Below are 12,377 nucleotides of genomic sequence, written 5' to 3'. Positions count from 1 at the left end.
GGAAAAAAATGAACTTCATAAATATTCATTAATTGTATTTAGGGATGCAGGATATAATCGGCCCCCTATCGGTATCGGCCTTAAAACTGAATGTCGGACATCGGCCACCCCACCGATATTTAACCCGATATTTGATCAGCTTCTGAGTTTCTTAAGTCTAAAAAAAAAAAAAAAAAAAAAAAACTACTTCTTCCTCAAAAACTTCTTTTTTACAGACTTAAAAACTTCTAAAGACGAGGGAAAAAATATTGATACATTAAAATATCCCAATATCTTCCTATGCTGATATATTGCCGTTTAAAAACACCATATCAATCTCTTTTACTAATGAAATATTGCTATATGTCATCGTTATGCTATGAAATCCCCTGAAAATTCACCAAATGTTGCCATATTTTTATATGTTGATATATTGACGCGGTATCGATCTATTTCACTAACAAAATCTCACAAGAATTTGCAAAATATCACGAGAGTTTGTAACAGAACGATGAAATTTCACGAGATTGTGAAAGTAAAATAGATCGATACCGCGTTTTTAAAAATCAGTTTGATATCAGCATATGAAAATATATTTGAGTTTATTATTTTTCAAAGTGTCAGAAATGGATAACAAAACTGCTATTTTCAATGACTACTTATTTTTGTCCAGCTTTAACATCGGTATCGATATCGGTTATCGGCTACATGAGTTTTAAAATATCGGCATATCGCATATCGGCCAAAATCCTAATATCCATCATGTATTATGATCTTATGAACTAAAATTAATGAATGTTTTGCTTTGTTTTAAATGACAAAAAAAAAGTATCCTATCATTTTATTTCTTTTAACAGAGGTTAAAGAAATCTGTAGCCCGCTTTGTTTTTATATAAAGCAGGTGAAGCAGGCACTGACGGGACCTTGAAGAGGGGACAGTCTTATTTTCCTCGTTGACAAAAACACATCACCCACACGGCAGGCAGAAGCAGGAAGTCCTGTTCTCTGCTCTGTCTGTCGGTTAGTGACTGTGAGGCCGCGGGGGGTGCAGACTTTCACAAGACTTTAACTAATATCATCCAATTACCCAGAGCCACAGGCAAAAACACGGCGAACCGAGTCTTCATGCAGCTGCAGGAAGCTTTAGTATCCATCAGCACATTATCTCTGAGCGAACGGACAGCAGACATGACGGCCTGTCAGGGAAAAGCTCCCAGGCTGCATTTGGTCAGAAGGAAACCGAGGAGAGATGGGCGGGGCTTGGAAAACATTCGTTGGAACCGATTGGTCTAAAAAAAAAAAGATTAAATCTTAACCAGCTCTGAAATAAAGCCTTAAATGGCCAAGCTCCATCTGATATCAGAGATCTGATTGTTCCTTATGTTCCTAACAGAGCACTTCGCTCTCAATCTGCAGGTTTACTAGTGGTTCCTAGAATTTCTAAAAGTAGAATGGGAGGCAGATCTTTTAGTTATCAGGCTCCTCTCCTGTGGAACCAACTAGTTTTAGGTCACAGATTAAGTGTCCAACATCGCTTGACCTGCTTTTCCTGTTAATACGGTAAAGCCGTCGAGAGCGTCCGGCTCCAGACTGCACGTGATAAAAAGAGAGCAGAGAAAGTGTGGACTGCTGGAAGACCTGCGGTGAACTGGTGAAAGAAAAGTGAAATGGCGTGCTCAAAGATGACCCTGCACATTTAGAGGATGTTTGGCTCAACCTGCTGCTGTGAAGCAGGATTCTCCACCATGAACAGAATCAACAATAAATCTGGATCCAGGCTCAAAATGAGCTCCTTGATATGTGCTTGAGAATGGCTTAGTCTCCGGTTAAACCCAGGTTTAAAGCCTTGCAGGGCAGCCTAAAGCCCACTGCCAACATTAAGACAGAAAAAAGAAAGAAAATAACAAACGATCAGTTCAGGGGTTTGAGAAAATATGGGAATCAGGAAATTACCTATGTACCAAACTGAACCATTGCTATTTTCTACTTTTTAAAATGGAAAACTAACATGAATGCTTAAAAAGCTCATTTTATTTCAGCGTTAAATTCTGTTGAAAGGAACAGATTATAATTTAAAATTTCTCCAGACCTTTACTGGTTGATGATTTTATTCAGACCCCGCTGATTTTTAATTGGTTACCCCTGCTTTATACAGCCGCCCAACAAAGCCTGGTTTTTGTTTAGAAAACATGCAAATAGAAACGAACGAACGGTTCACCCCTTTGGAATGGGGGTCGTTTAGCTTCATTGTTCGCCTGCAATGCCCCATACCTGTCTATGTCTCTGCAGTGATTTAGTTAATCCCTTCCCACAATCATCCCAACCCAAACCCCTTTACAGGGGAACTGAAGACCTCGCCTGTTCAGCCAGGCCAACAATTCCCTTCAAGGCTCAATGTTAACCATCGCCCCATCTCCCGGGGCAAGTAGTTTTTATTGTTGGGAGAGTACAAATTTCATTGCATTTGCCCGCCGGGCAAGTGCAATGATCGCAAAAAAAAAAAATTATTTATCACTCAAAATTACTTTAAAATCACCGACATTCGCTGACAACGACCCAGAAGCGTTGCCGGCGCCATTTTTGTTGTTTTGCACACATTCTCGCGTGATTTGAAAAAGCCGCGTGATTTTTTTTTTTTTCGACTTGACAGGCTAAAAGACAACAACAAGGCTATTTTACCCTCCATCCATTTCGCCCACCAGATAACCCTAGATCAAAAATTATCGGTCAGGGATTAGGAAAATGCGCACAGTGTAAATATTTCTATCATATGGCAGTCTACTGTACAGTGATGCAGGTCATACATTAAAAAATGTTAAATTTTTTTCTCTTAGACATTGGAGAGGTGCATTTAAATGTTATAGAGCTAAACATGTTAGATTAGTGACCTGTTATGTTATTATTATTGTCTTGTTGCTGCATTTATTTTGTCAGGGAAAACTGACCCTGAGTCAGTTAAAAGTCAGGAAATTCTGAAATTATGTCAGACTGTGGAAACCCTGAATAAAATAACTATGTATAATGATTCTCTAGAAAAGTCACATTATATTAATAGTATTATCTTGTATAAACATACCGTGACTCTAAAATAAAAGTTATTCATTTGTGACATTGACTTCTGTCTTGTGATTTATCTTAAGTTTTTCAACTGTCAAGCTTTTTTTTTTTTATTTCTAACATTACAATTTATATTTTTCCAAGCACACAACAGTTTAAAGCAAAGTTTAGTTTGAAAAGAATGTGCAGGAAGGATTGAAAAGCATGTTAACACGGTAATGTAGGCTGGAGTTCATTATCTGACGCATGCAGATACACACCAGGAACCTGGAAACTTAAAAAATACTGAATTACAAAAAACATTTAAAAAACAAACATGTTTCATTGATATATATACAAAAATGAATATTAGGAACTATATCAAATATTATACTGGGCAAGTAAAAATTGTTTCTGGGTAAATGAAATGTGAAAGTCGGGCCCTTTAATGACCCCCGTTTCAGAGAAATAGAACAAGCTTCCTGGATGGGAAGCGAAACGTCTCTTCCTGCTGGTTTTTGAATCCTTCAACTTCTCACTCCACCTAATTTAAGATAATAATAAAACCTTTATGTCATGTTTTTATACGAGTTATTTTCTGTTTGTAGTAATTTAAAAGCCGCCATCATCTACAAGCTGAAGCAGACTACTAATCAATCCGAGACATTTTTGCTTTTCTTCCCTTTAAGAGACAAATTTAGCCTTCATCTGGCAAACTAGTTTCCTGGCAAAGCAGTCTGAATATTGATCCGCTCGGTTGACTAGTCGGTCTTTTTATGACACTGAATTAAAACCGCCTCTCTCACCCATCAGAGGCTTATAGTGGGAAACAAAGATGTAAACATGAGCATTCATCTTCCAAACGGCGTGGATGTTCCTCTGCAGTAAAGGAGCAGCAGTAGATGTGTTCATGTCCGATTCTAATCACAGACAGAAGCCCGTTTCACCGCAGACTGCATTAGTATTCCAGGCAACGCTCCTGCATACGTCGAGGGGAAAGGAGGGCTTACGTCGGAGCAACAGTCCTGATGTTTGCTCAGCCAACGCATCATATCACACAGGAAACAATGGCCGAGACAAGATGCTGACGCAAGGACAGCGCTCCGTCAGGCTCTCTGTGTGACTTTTACCAAAGTCGTCTTCTAATCAACTTTCAAATCATCGACATGAAGGTTAAAGTTGCGCTTTCCACAGTGCAGCAGATAAGCCAGCCCCCCCCGCCCCCCCCATCAACATTCCTGTCAGGGGCTGTGGGTCGGCCTGATGCGATGTCCATGAACCTATTCCAACGCCGCCGCCGTCGACACGTCAGTTTCTAACGGAAAGGAAGTCAGATGTCCTCCAAGCGGAGCTCAGCAGCAGCAGAGAAGCAATCTAATTGGCTGTAAATGAGCAGCTCTGATTGGCAGGATGAATTCACGCCTCCATTTTATTTCTCTAACAGAGCAGAGAGACGGCGTTGCACTCGATTAATGTTGTGGAAATTCAACCTGGCATAATGGACTTGTCTGCATTCATTCTGCTCAGTTAACACGGTGAAGAAGCTTTAGCATGGCTCCTGCATGTTTTAGGGGTTATTTTGACCCCGTACAGCTCACTGAACCAAAGGGCTGATTAACAGGTTAACGTTTTGCATGTCTCATAATGGGTGCAAACGTGTTTGAGCGCGCAGGGCAGATCTTTTTTGTGCGTCTTCATCAATTAGCAGATGATTTTATGATAGCTGCGGCTGCAGGATATGCAAATATAAACGTTTTCAAAAAGCTGCAAAACAGATTTTCCAGATCAGAAAATCAATCAGCTGCAGTTTTTAGATTTTTTTTTAGAAAGTTAGGAACAAACTGATCTGCAGTTGTCTTTGCCACAAGAGGAATATAGAAATAGAACTTTATTAATCTCACTGGAGAAATTCACTCCCTGCATTTAACCCATCCTGTTGGGGAGCAGTGGGCTGCCTCTGTGCGGCGCTCAGGGAGCAGTGAGGGGTTCAGGGTCTTACTCAGGAACCCAGAATGCAGGCTGTGGGGATCGAACCGAGTACTTGGAACTTTCTAAGCGCAATGAGGCATGACAGAGTACGGAGAGAGACTGGATGTATGTAAACATATTTGGACTGTCGGAAATAATAGTAGAATGTTACTAAAGGAAAAATAATAGGAAATTTCTAGTGTTGCGCCGATGCCCTTTTTTTGGCCGATACCATCTGTTTGAAATTGATGTGTGTGTATATGAAGAACTGCATACTACTAGGACAGGGCTCGATGTTAACCATCGCCCGGGGCAAGTAGTTTTTATTGTCGGGAGAGTACAAATTTCATTGCATTTGCCCGCCGGGCAAAAAAAATTTATTTATCACTCAAAATTACTTTAAAATCACTGACATTCCCTGAAAACGACCCAGAAGCGTTGCCGGCGCCATTTTTGTTATTTTGTACACATTCTCACATGATTTGAAAAAGATACAGCCATGTAGCAGGATCTTTGCTCAATGGCTGGATATAGATGTTGTGCTTCTAGACCTCACTGAGGGACGAGGGTGGTTGTAAGGTGATCAACAAGGGAAACTTTCCCTATAAAGGGATATAAACACAACCCATCTTCTCCATTTTCCCTGTCAGGGGGACTAAAGTCATTTGCTCGTCCCGAATCGATACGGCCACGTGTGTCTTGCACCCAGCACATGCGTCTAGGTGAGAGCGGTCGTTCGCCAGGAGCTTCTTCTGTATCATTTCCTCCACCAGGTGAGGTGCTGCAGCTTCAGCAGCTCCGCGGCACGCAGGAGCGCGTTCACACGTGTGGCAGAGGACATGAGGCCAGGTCCGTGTGTGTGGCTGCGTGTGTGGCAAGCGCTCCCCCTGCTGCCCACAGGACGCAGCATGCCAGCACAGAGGAGGTCGTCTCAGCTCCGACCTTTTGCTGTTCCTTTATTCCTGCAACAACAGGGACACTGCAGACTCTCCGGTCGCACGCTCGTGCTTCCAGCTGCTTAACGCGAGCCGACAAGGCAGGAGAGGAGATGCGAGGGGGAGGGGGGCCTCTGCATGCTAACGGGGCAGAGACGACGTATCGACTGGAAAGCTGCAGGGATGGCTTTCTCTGCGGCTCAAGGTGATTCTGACTCCAGCTTACGTCACCAGTTAGAAGAGGCTTCATTAGCTCCACAATCATTCAGGTATTTAGCAGAGAGTCCAGGTAGTACCTCCACCCACACACATGCTCGGCGCCGACGGCCTCTCAAACAGCTAATTATCACCAAAGGCAATTTATCCATATACAATTACAGCCAATTAAACCGCCAGCCGCCTCCCTTTGTAAATGAGGGCCGCTCGTGAAAAGGTTTGAGGAAAAAAATCTTGATGAATTATCCCACACACTCTTCCGACTCGTCCATAAATATTAGAGGCGGCTAATGATGATGGCGTCTGCGGCTAATTGAATATCAAGGAGAGAAGAAGAAGCTTGAGGCAGAGCAAAGAAGATTACCTTTGTTGAAGAACATGGAGGCCATCTGACCCATCTCCACCCGCTCCACAATGTCAAAGTGATCGACGTGACCCGATCTCTCTGTGGAAACAGAAAAAAAGTTCCTGGTTCAACAGGAAATCGTAAACAACAGATAACTGGATAAAGTTTGCTTTAGTGATCGTTTTCAATAATCCACTTTAATGCATTTCAATGGAGCAACAGGAAGTGGTTCACAAATGAGAAATGAAACGCTTTCCTCTGCACTGGAAAAACATGGAAATCTAGATAAGTCATTTTTTCTTAGAATAAGTGCAGTTTTTCAAGGATTGAGGAGGTAAAAGAGACATTTTGCCAATGGAACAAGACAATTTACGCCTAAAATAAGAAAACACAATTACATTATCTTATTTAAAGTGCATATTATCTAAATATCCTATTTTAAGAGCAAAAATACTTATTCCATTGGCAAACTATCTTATTTACCTACTGTATTTTCGCGACTATAAGGCGCATATAAACGTCTTTTTTTTTGCCTCAAAATGTGCGGCGTGCCCTATGTGTTACTGCAGATGTTGTTGAGACCGCCATGAGAACGTTAAAGGGGGAAGTGTGGAAAGAAACTGCCGCCTATGGTGATTTTTAAGAGAAAGACTTTGCCTAAAGAGACTTTTCCAGCTGGGGTCGTTATTAAGACAAATGAAAAGGGCTGGATGGATGAGGAGATGATGAAAGCGTGGCTGAGGGAGGTGTATGTGAGGAGACCAGGTGGTTTTTTCCACTCATCACCATCGCTGTTAATCTGTGACTCCATGCGTGCCCATCTAACAGCCAATATGAAAAACAAGGTGAAACAAATTAACGCTGTGCTCGCCGTTATCTCGGGGGTCTGACAAAGGAACTTCAACCGCTCGACATCGGTGTGAACCGGTCGTTCAAAGTAAGGCTGCGAGCGGCGTGGGAGCGATGGATGACCGACGGAGACCACAGTTTCACGAAAAGTGGAAGGCAGCGCCGGGCGACGTTTTCGGATGGATTGTTGATGCTTGGACTAACGTGTCTGCTGGCACTGTTGTTCAAGCTTTCGCAAAAGCCGGCATCATTTCTGAGGAGCCGCATGGCACGGAAAGTGACTCTGACAGCGAAGAAGGGGAAACTAGCATGTCTGATTTAGCGCAGCTGTTTAATTCAGAAACAGAGGATGATGACTTTGATGGGTTTGATTAATACTTTGTAATAAATACATGAATAAAGCACAAACATACTCAGTTTTGCTCCCACTCTATTTTTAAATATGCAGTAGAGGTATTTAAACGTAGTAGAGGATATTTACCGGTATCTAAATTCCGCGCCCTATAATCCGGTGTCCCTTATGTGTGTGTTAAAGGAGAATTCCGGTTTTTAACACTTTTAGCCCATTTTCTGTAGTGTCCAGGATGAAATCGAATGATCGACACCAAAATTTTGACAATTGGTCCTGTCTCTGCTTTTTGGCTCATTTAGAATCTCCCCCCGGCTGCTTCAGAATGGCTTCCATAGTGCATGTCCGATAATGTCCTTAAAACAACCTTAAACGTTCTTTTTTTAAAATATGCTACTCACCGAGTCGTCAGCGCTGTTCAATGACGATCCAAAAAAAGTTTCGTAAAGCAAAACCGTTCCTGTAGTGTTTTATTTAGCATTTTGTAAATCCCATTGAGTTCTGCTGGAATAGTCAATATCCCTCCGCCACCGGAAACGGAAATGGGGCCTGTTTACACGTAGTTGTAGTTTTTTCGCAAGGCCCAAGTGTTTCTGCTTCACTCTGTGTACTCCGACGTCGAGGTGCTAACGTCTCTGTTAAACACTTTAAAAAACTCTGAAAATGGAATACGAAAGGTGGATTCTTGAGAAGGACATATTGGACTTTGAGTTTGACGGTAGAGGATACCGTTTTGAACCGGAATATACTGAGGAGGAGTATATAGAGACATTGTCGCCAACTAGTGGTCTGGAGTGTGCAACGCTTCAGATTCGAAAGGGAAGCGGAAGTTTATAAGCGGTTGTGATGTATCAGAAAAAATAGTTCTGGGATTTACAAAATGCTAAATAAAACAAGACAGGAACGGTTTTTCTTCACGAAACTCTGAAAATGGAATACGAAAGGTGGATTCTTGATTCTCGACGTCGGAGTACACAGAGTGAAGCGAAAAGACTACAACTGTGTAAACAGGCCCCATTTCCGTTTCCGGTGGCAGCGGAATATTGACTATTCCTACAGAACTCAATGGGATTTACAAAATGCTAAATAAAACACTACAGGAACGTTTTTCTTCACGAAACTTTTTTTGGAACGTCATTGAACAGCGCTGACGACCCGGTGAGTAGCATATTTTAAAAAAAGAACGTTTAAGGTTGTTTTAAGGACATTATCGGACATGCACTATGGAAGCCATTCTGAAGCAGCCAGGGGGGGATTCTACATGAGCCAAATAGCGGAGACAGGAGCAATTGTCAAAATTTTGGTGTCGATCATTCGATTTCATCCTGGACACTACAGAAAATGGGCTAAAAGTGTTAAAAACCGGAATTCTCCTTTAAATACAGTAATGGCACACATAACTGAGACTGCGCCTTTTAGTACGGTGCGCCTTATGGTCGCGAAAATACGGTACTCAAATTATGGGTAAATACACTTAATTTAAGAGAATTTGACTTATTTCTAGATCGTTTTTCCACTGTATACTCACTAGAATGTTATTTTTATACATTTTTCTAAGGTGCACATTTGTGTGACTGCTTAAACCTAGATTTATTTGTCATTTTGTTTACACAAGTGTAAAACAAAAATAAATTTAGTTTGGAACAGCTCTCTGGACAATTTAATATTTTTTAAAAATAGTAAAAAAATAGTAAAAAAAAAAAATATATATATATATATATATTTATATATATATATATATATATATAAAAACAGTAATATTTATTTAAGACGATTTTACTTATTTCTGGATCATTTTTTTCAGTGTGACAAAAGAAGAAGAGACATTCATCTGTGGAGATTTGAATACAACCATAATAACTGGTAATCTCCACCTTTATGACCCTTTTACTCTTTTCTAAGTAAATAACAATAAAATTGAGCAATTAATAATACGTTTGATCAAATTATGCCTCAAATTTCAAATATAACTCATCATTAATGTGAACACAGGGCTCTATGGTGAATCTGAGGCTCACTCACGGACAGAGAGGATGGGCTTCGTTTCTGGTTCCATTCGACCTCGCCCCGAATCGTCATCCGAATAGTCGGAGGTGGAGTCGCTGTCGTCCGTCTGAGGAGAACCAAACCAAGGTTGAGAGTTTTATTTTTAATGTCACAACTTAAACAACCAGTTAAACAAAAAAAAAACTAGATGTTTGCTGGATCTGAATTTCACACATCTGGAAACAACAGAACAGCTGGGAAGTGCTGCAGGAGGAGGAGCTGACGATCCACAGAGTCTTCAGAGAACGAGCTGAATCTGCCAACGCCATGAAATCATGCAGGCGAGATGAGCTAGGCCTGCAACTAACGATTATTTTGCAAATTAAATAAATACTAAATTGGACTTAGGAAAAAGGAATATTCCTACTTTGGTATAGACTATAATAAGTACACGCCGCGCATCAGAACTAAACTTGTACAAGCATCAAAACGAAGCAGCATGCTCTTTTCTGCTGCTCCTGCCGCTTACGATCTGAACGTAGCATCAGAATTAGGGATGCAGGATATTGGGATTTTGGCCGATATCCGATATGCCGATATTTTAAAACTCATGTAGCCGATAACCGATATCGATACCGATGTTAAAGCTGGACAAAAATAAGTAGTCATTGAAAATAGCAGTTTTGTTATCCATTTCTGACACTTTGAAAAATAATATACTCAAATATATTTTCATATGCTGATATCAAATAGATTTTTAAAAACGCGGTATCGATCTATTTTACTTTCAAAATGTCGTGAAATTTCATCGTTCTGTTACAAACTCTCGTGATATTTTGCAAATTCTTGTGAGATTTTGTTAGTATAATAGATCGATACCGCGTCAATATATCAACATATAAAAATATGGCTAAATTTGGTGAATTTTCAGGGGATTTCGTAGCATAACGATGACATATAGCAATATTTCATTAGTAAAAGAGATTGATATGGTGTTTTTAAATGGCAATATATCAGCATATGAAGATATTGGGATATTTTAATGTATCAATATTTTTTTCCCTCGTCTTTAGAAGTTTTTAAGTCTGTAAAAAAGAAGTTTTTGAGAAGAAGAAGTAGTATTTTTTTTTTTTAGACTTTAGAAACTCAGAAGCTGATCAAATATCGGGTTAAATATCGGTGGGGTGGCCGATGTCCGATATTCAGTTTTAAGGCCGATACCGATAGGGGGCCCATTATATCGTGCATCCCTAATCAGAATCACAACCTCTGATGTATTTGAGCTCCTTCAATGCATCACGAAGCGGATAAACTGTATGGAGTGAATTTTATTCCATTATTGTTGCAAGCTGAGAACTGGGGTTCTCTGAAGGAAATACAAGCCACGAATCAAATTTTGAACATTTTGTATTTAAAAAAAAAAACTTTTTTACTGAAACTCCCCCTTTTTTTTTTACTAAAAGTTCATTTGAAAGTTTTTAACCAAAGCACATCGGAGGAAGCTAAGGAAAAAAGGACAGAGTTGATGACTGGTCAAGAAAAATGCAGAAGCTGCATCTTTAGAAAATGTTTTACAACAGTAGATTTTCTTCATTGCAGGTCATTTAAAAGCTGCGAGCTTCGCTAATGAAAGACTTTCCAGCTCAGCATAATTTCACTCATCAAATTCACTGTTTGAGTCGGGAGCTAGAGGAACGGGAAAGCAATCTTTCCCCCGTGCTGAAAGAACAAACGCCGCTTTAGACCGAGGAGGTTGGAGCATTTCTGCCTTAGGGGAAAAAATTACAAATGCTTCAAAAAGAAAACAAACATTTCCTCTTTGCGTTTTGTCAGACTGTCCCTTTAAAGAAGCTGGGAATGATGAGCAGCACCCCATTCCCTAACTGGTGTTGCAGCCTCATAAAACGTAAAAGCAATTCTTCCCCCATTAATGCATCACTGCAAATGTATAAATTTCACTCAGGCAGAGAGAAATAAAGGGCATATCGAGGCAAACCTTCCCAGTTTTACTCCCGCCTTGTTTTCCATTAGGTGGGAGGAAAAGGCTGAGGAAGACGGGGGCTATGAATCAAGGCGGTGCGGTGGAGCCGGGCTATCGTCCGCAGGATCGTAACTTAGCTGAAACCTGAAGGGAATTAAGCCGGATGACCTCAGGGAGGCAGAGCAAAGGCCGAGCCGTTGGAAAAGAGCAAAGCCTTTTTCTAAGTCAGAGTGAAAATGATGAAAGACTTTGTTTATTCAACTGAAAAGGGAGTTTAGGTCTACAGTGACGACTTCTTCTGAATCAGGACTTTATAGCCGGGAGGCAAATGACACCTGAATTCGATTAGATCGAGGGGGGGGGGGGGACGAGCAGCAAAGGACTTCAAATTCAGACATTTTGGCACTTTAAGACATAAGCTGCTTTAATTTACTCCTTTTTTCCCCAAAGTTTTGTGGCACTAAAATGCAAGGGCGTAGGTTTGATTTGAACTTTGGTAGGGACACTATTGGTCGGGTGTCATTGGTGCTATGCAATATGCCCTTTTTTATGCTCGATGTGAGCATCCGTACTGATAAGAGGAATTCACTGTTAAAAGAGAAAAGCAGCATTTTGCTACATTAATAAAAATTTTATAAGCTCTACAGTCATTAGATGCTGTTTATTAATGTTTTAAGTATCATCGGCTCCGATCAATGTGGAATTAGGACTGTTTTCCACTTTGAAAATGCT

General features: G+C 40.6%; 1 protein-coding gene across 1 annotated transcript in view; it reads right to left on the bottom strand.

Moving 5' to 3' along the window:
* The window catches only part of tmem104 (transmembrane protein 104), a 97,479-nt gene that overhangs the window by 72,280 nt on the left and 12,822 nt on the right, over window positions 1–12,377 (bottom strand). Inside the window, exons 5-6 of the mRNA XM_038305676.1 lie at window positions 9,701–9,791; window positions 6,499–6,579 (exon numbers count right to left, since the gene is read on the bottom strand). Of these exons, the coding sequence (XP_038161604.1) occupies window positions 6,499–6,579; window positions 9,701–9,791 (172 nt within the window). The remainder of the gene's footprint in view (window positions 1–6,498; window positions 6,580–9,700; window positions 9,792–12,377) is intronic.

The sequence above is a fragment of the Cyprinodon tularosa genome, unplaced genomic scaffold, assembly GCF_016077235.1.
Source record: "Cyprinodon tularosa strain WSP-4 unplaced genomic scaffold, ASM1607723v1 ctg560, whole genome shotgun sequence".
Lineage (NCBI taxonomy): Eukaryota > Metazoa > Chordata > Actinopteri > Cyprinodontiformes > Cyprinodontidae > Cyprinodon > Cyprinodon tularosa.
Note: the sequence above shows the minus strand (reverse complement) of the source record. Positions and strands in the feature narration are given on the sequence as shown.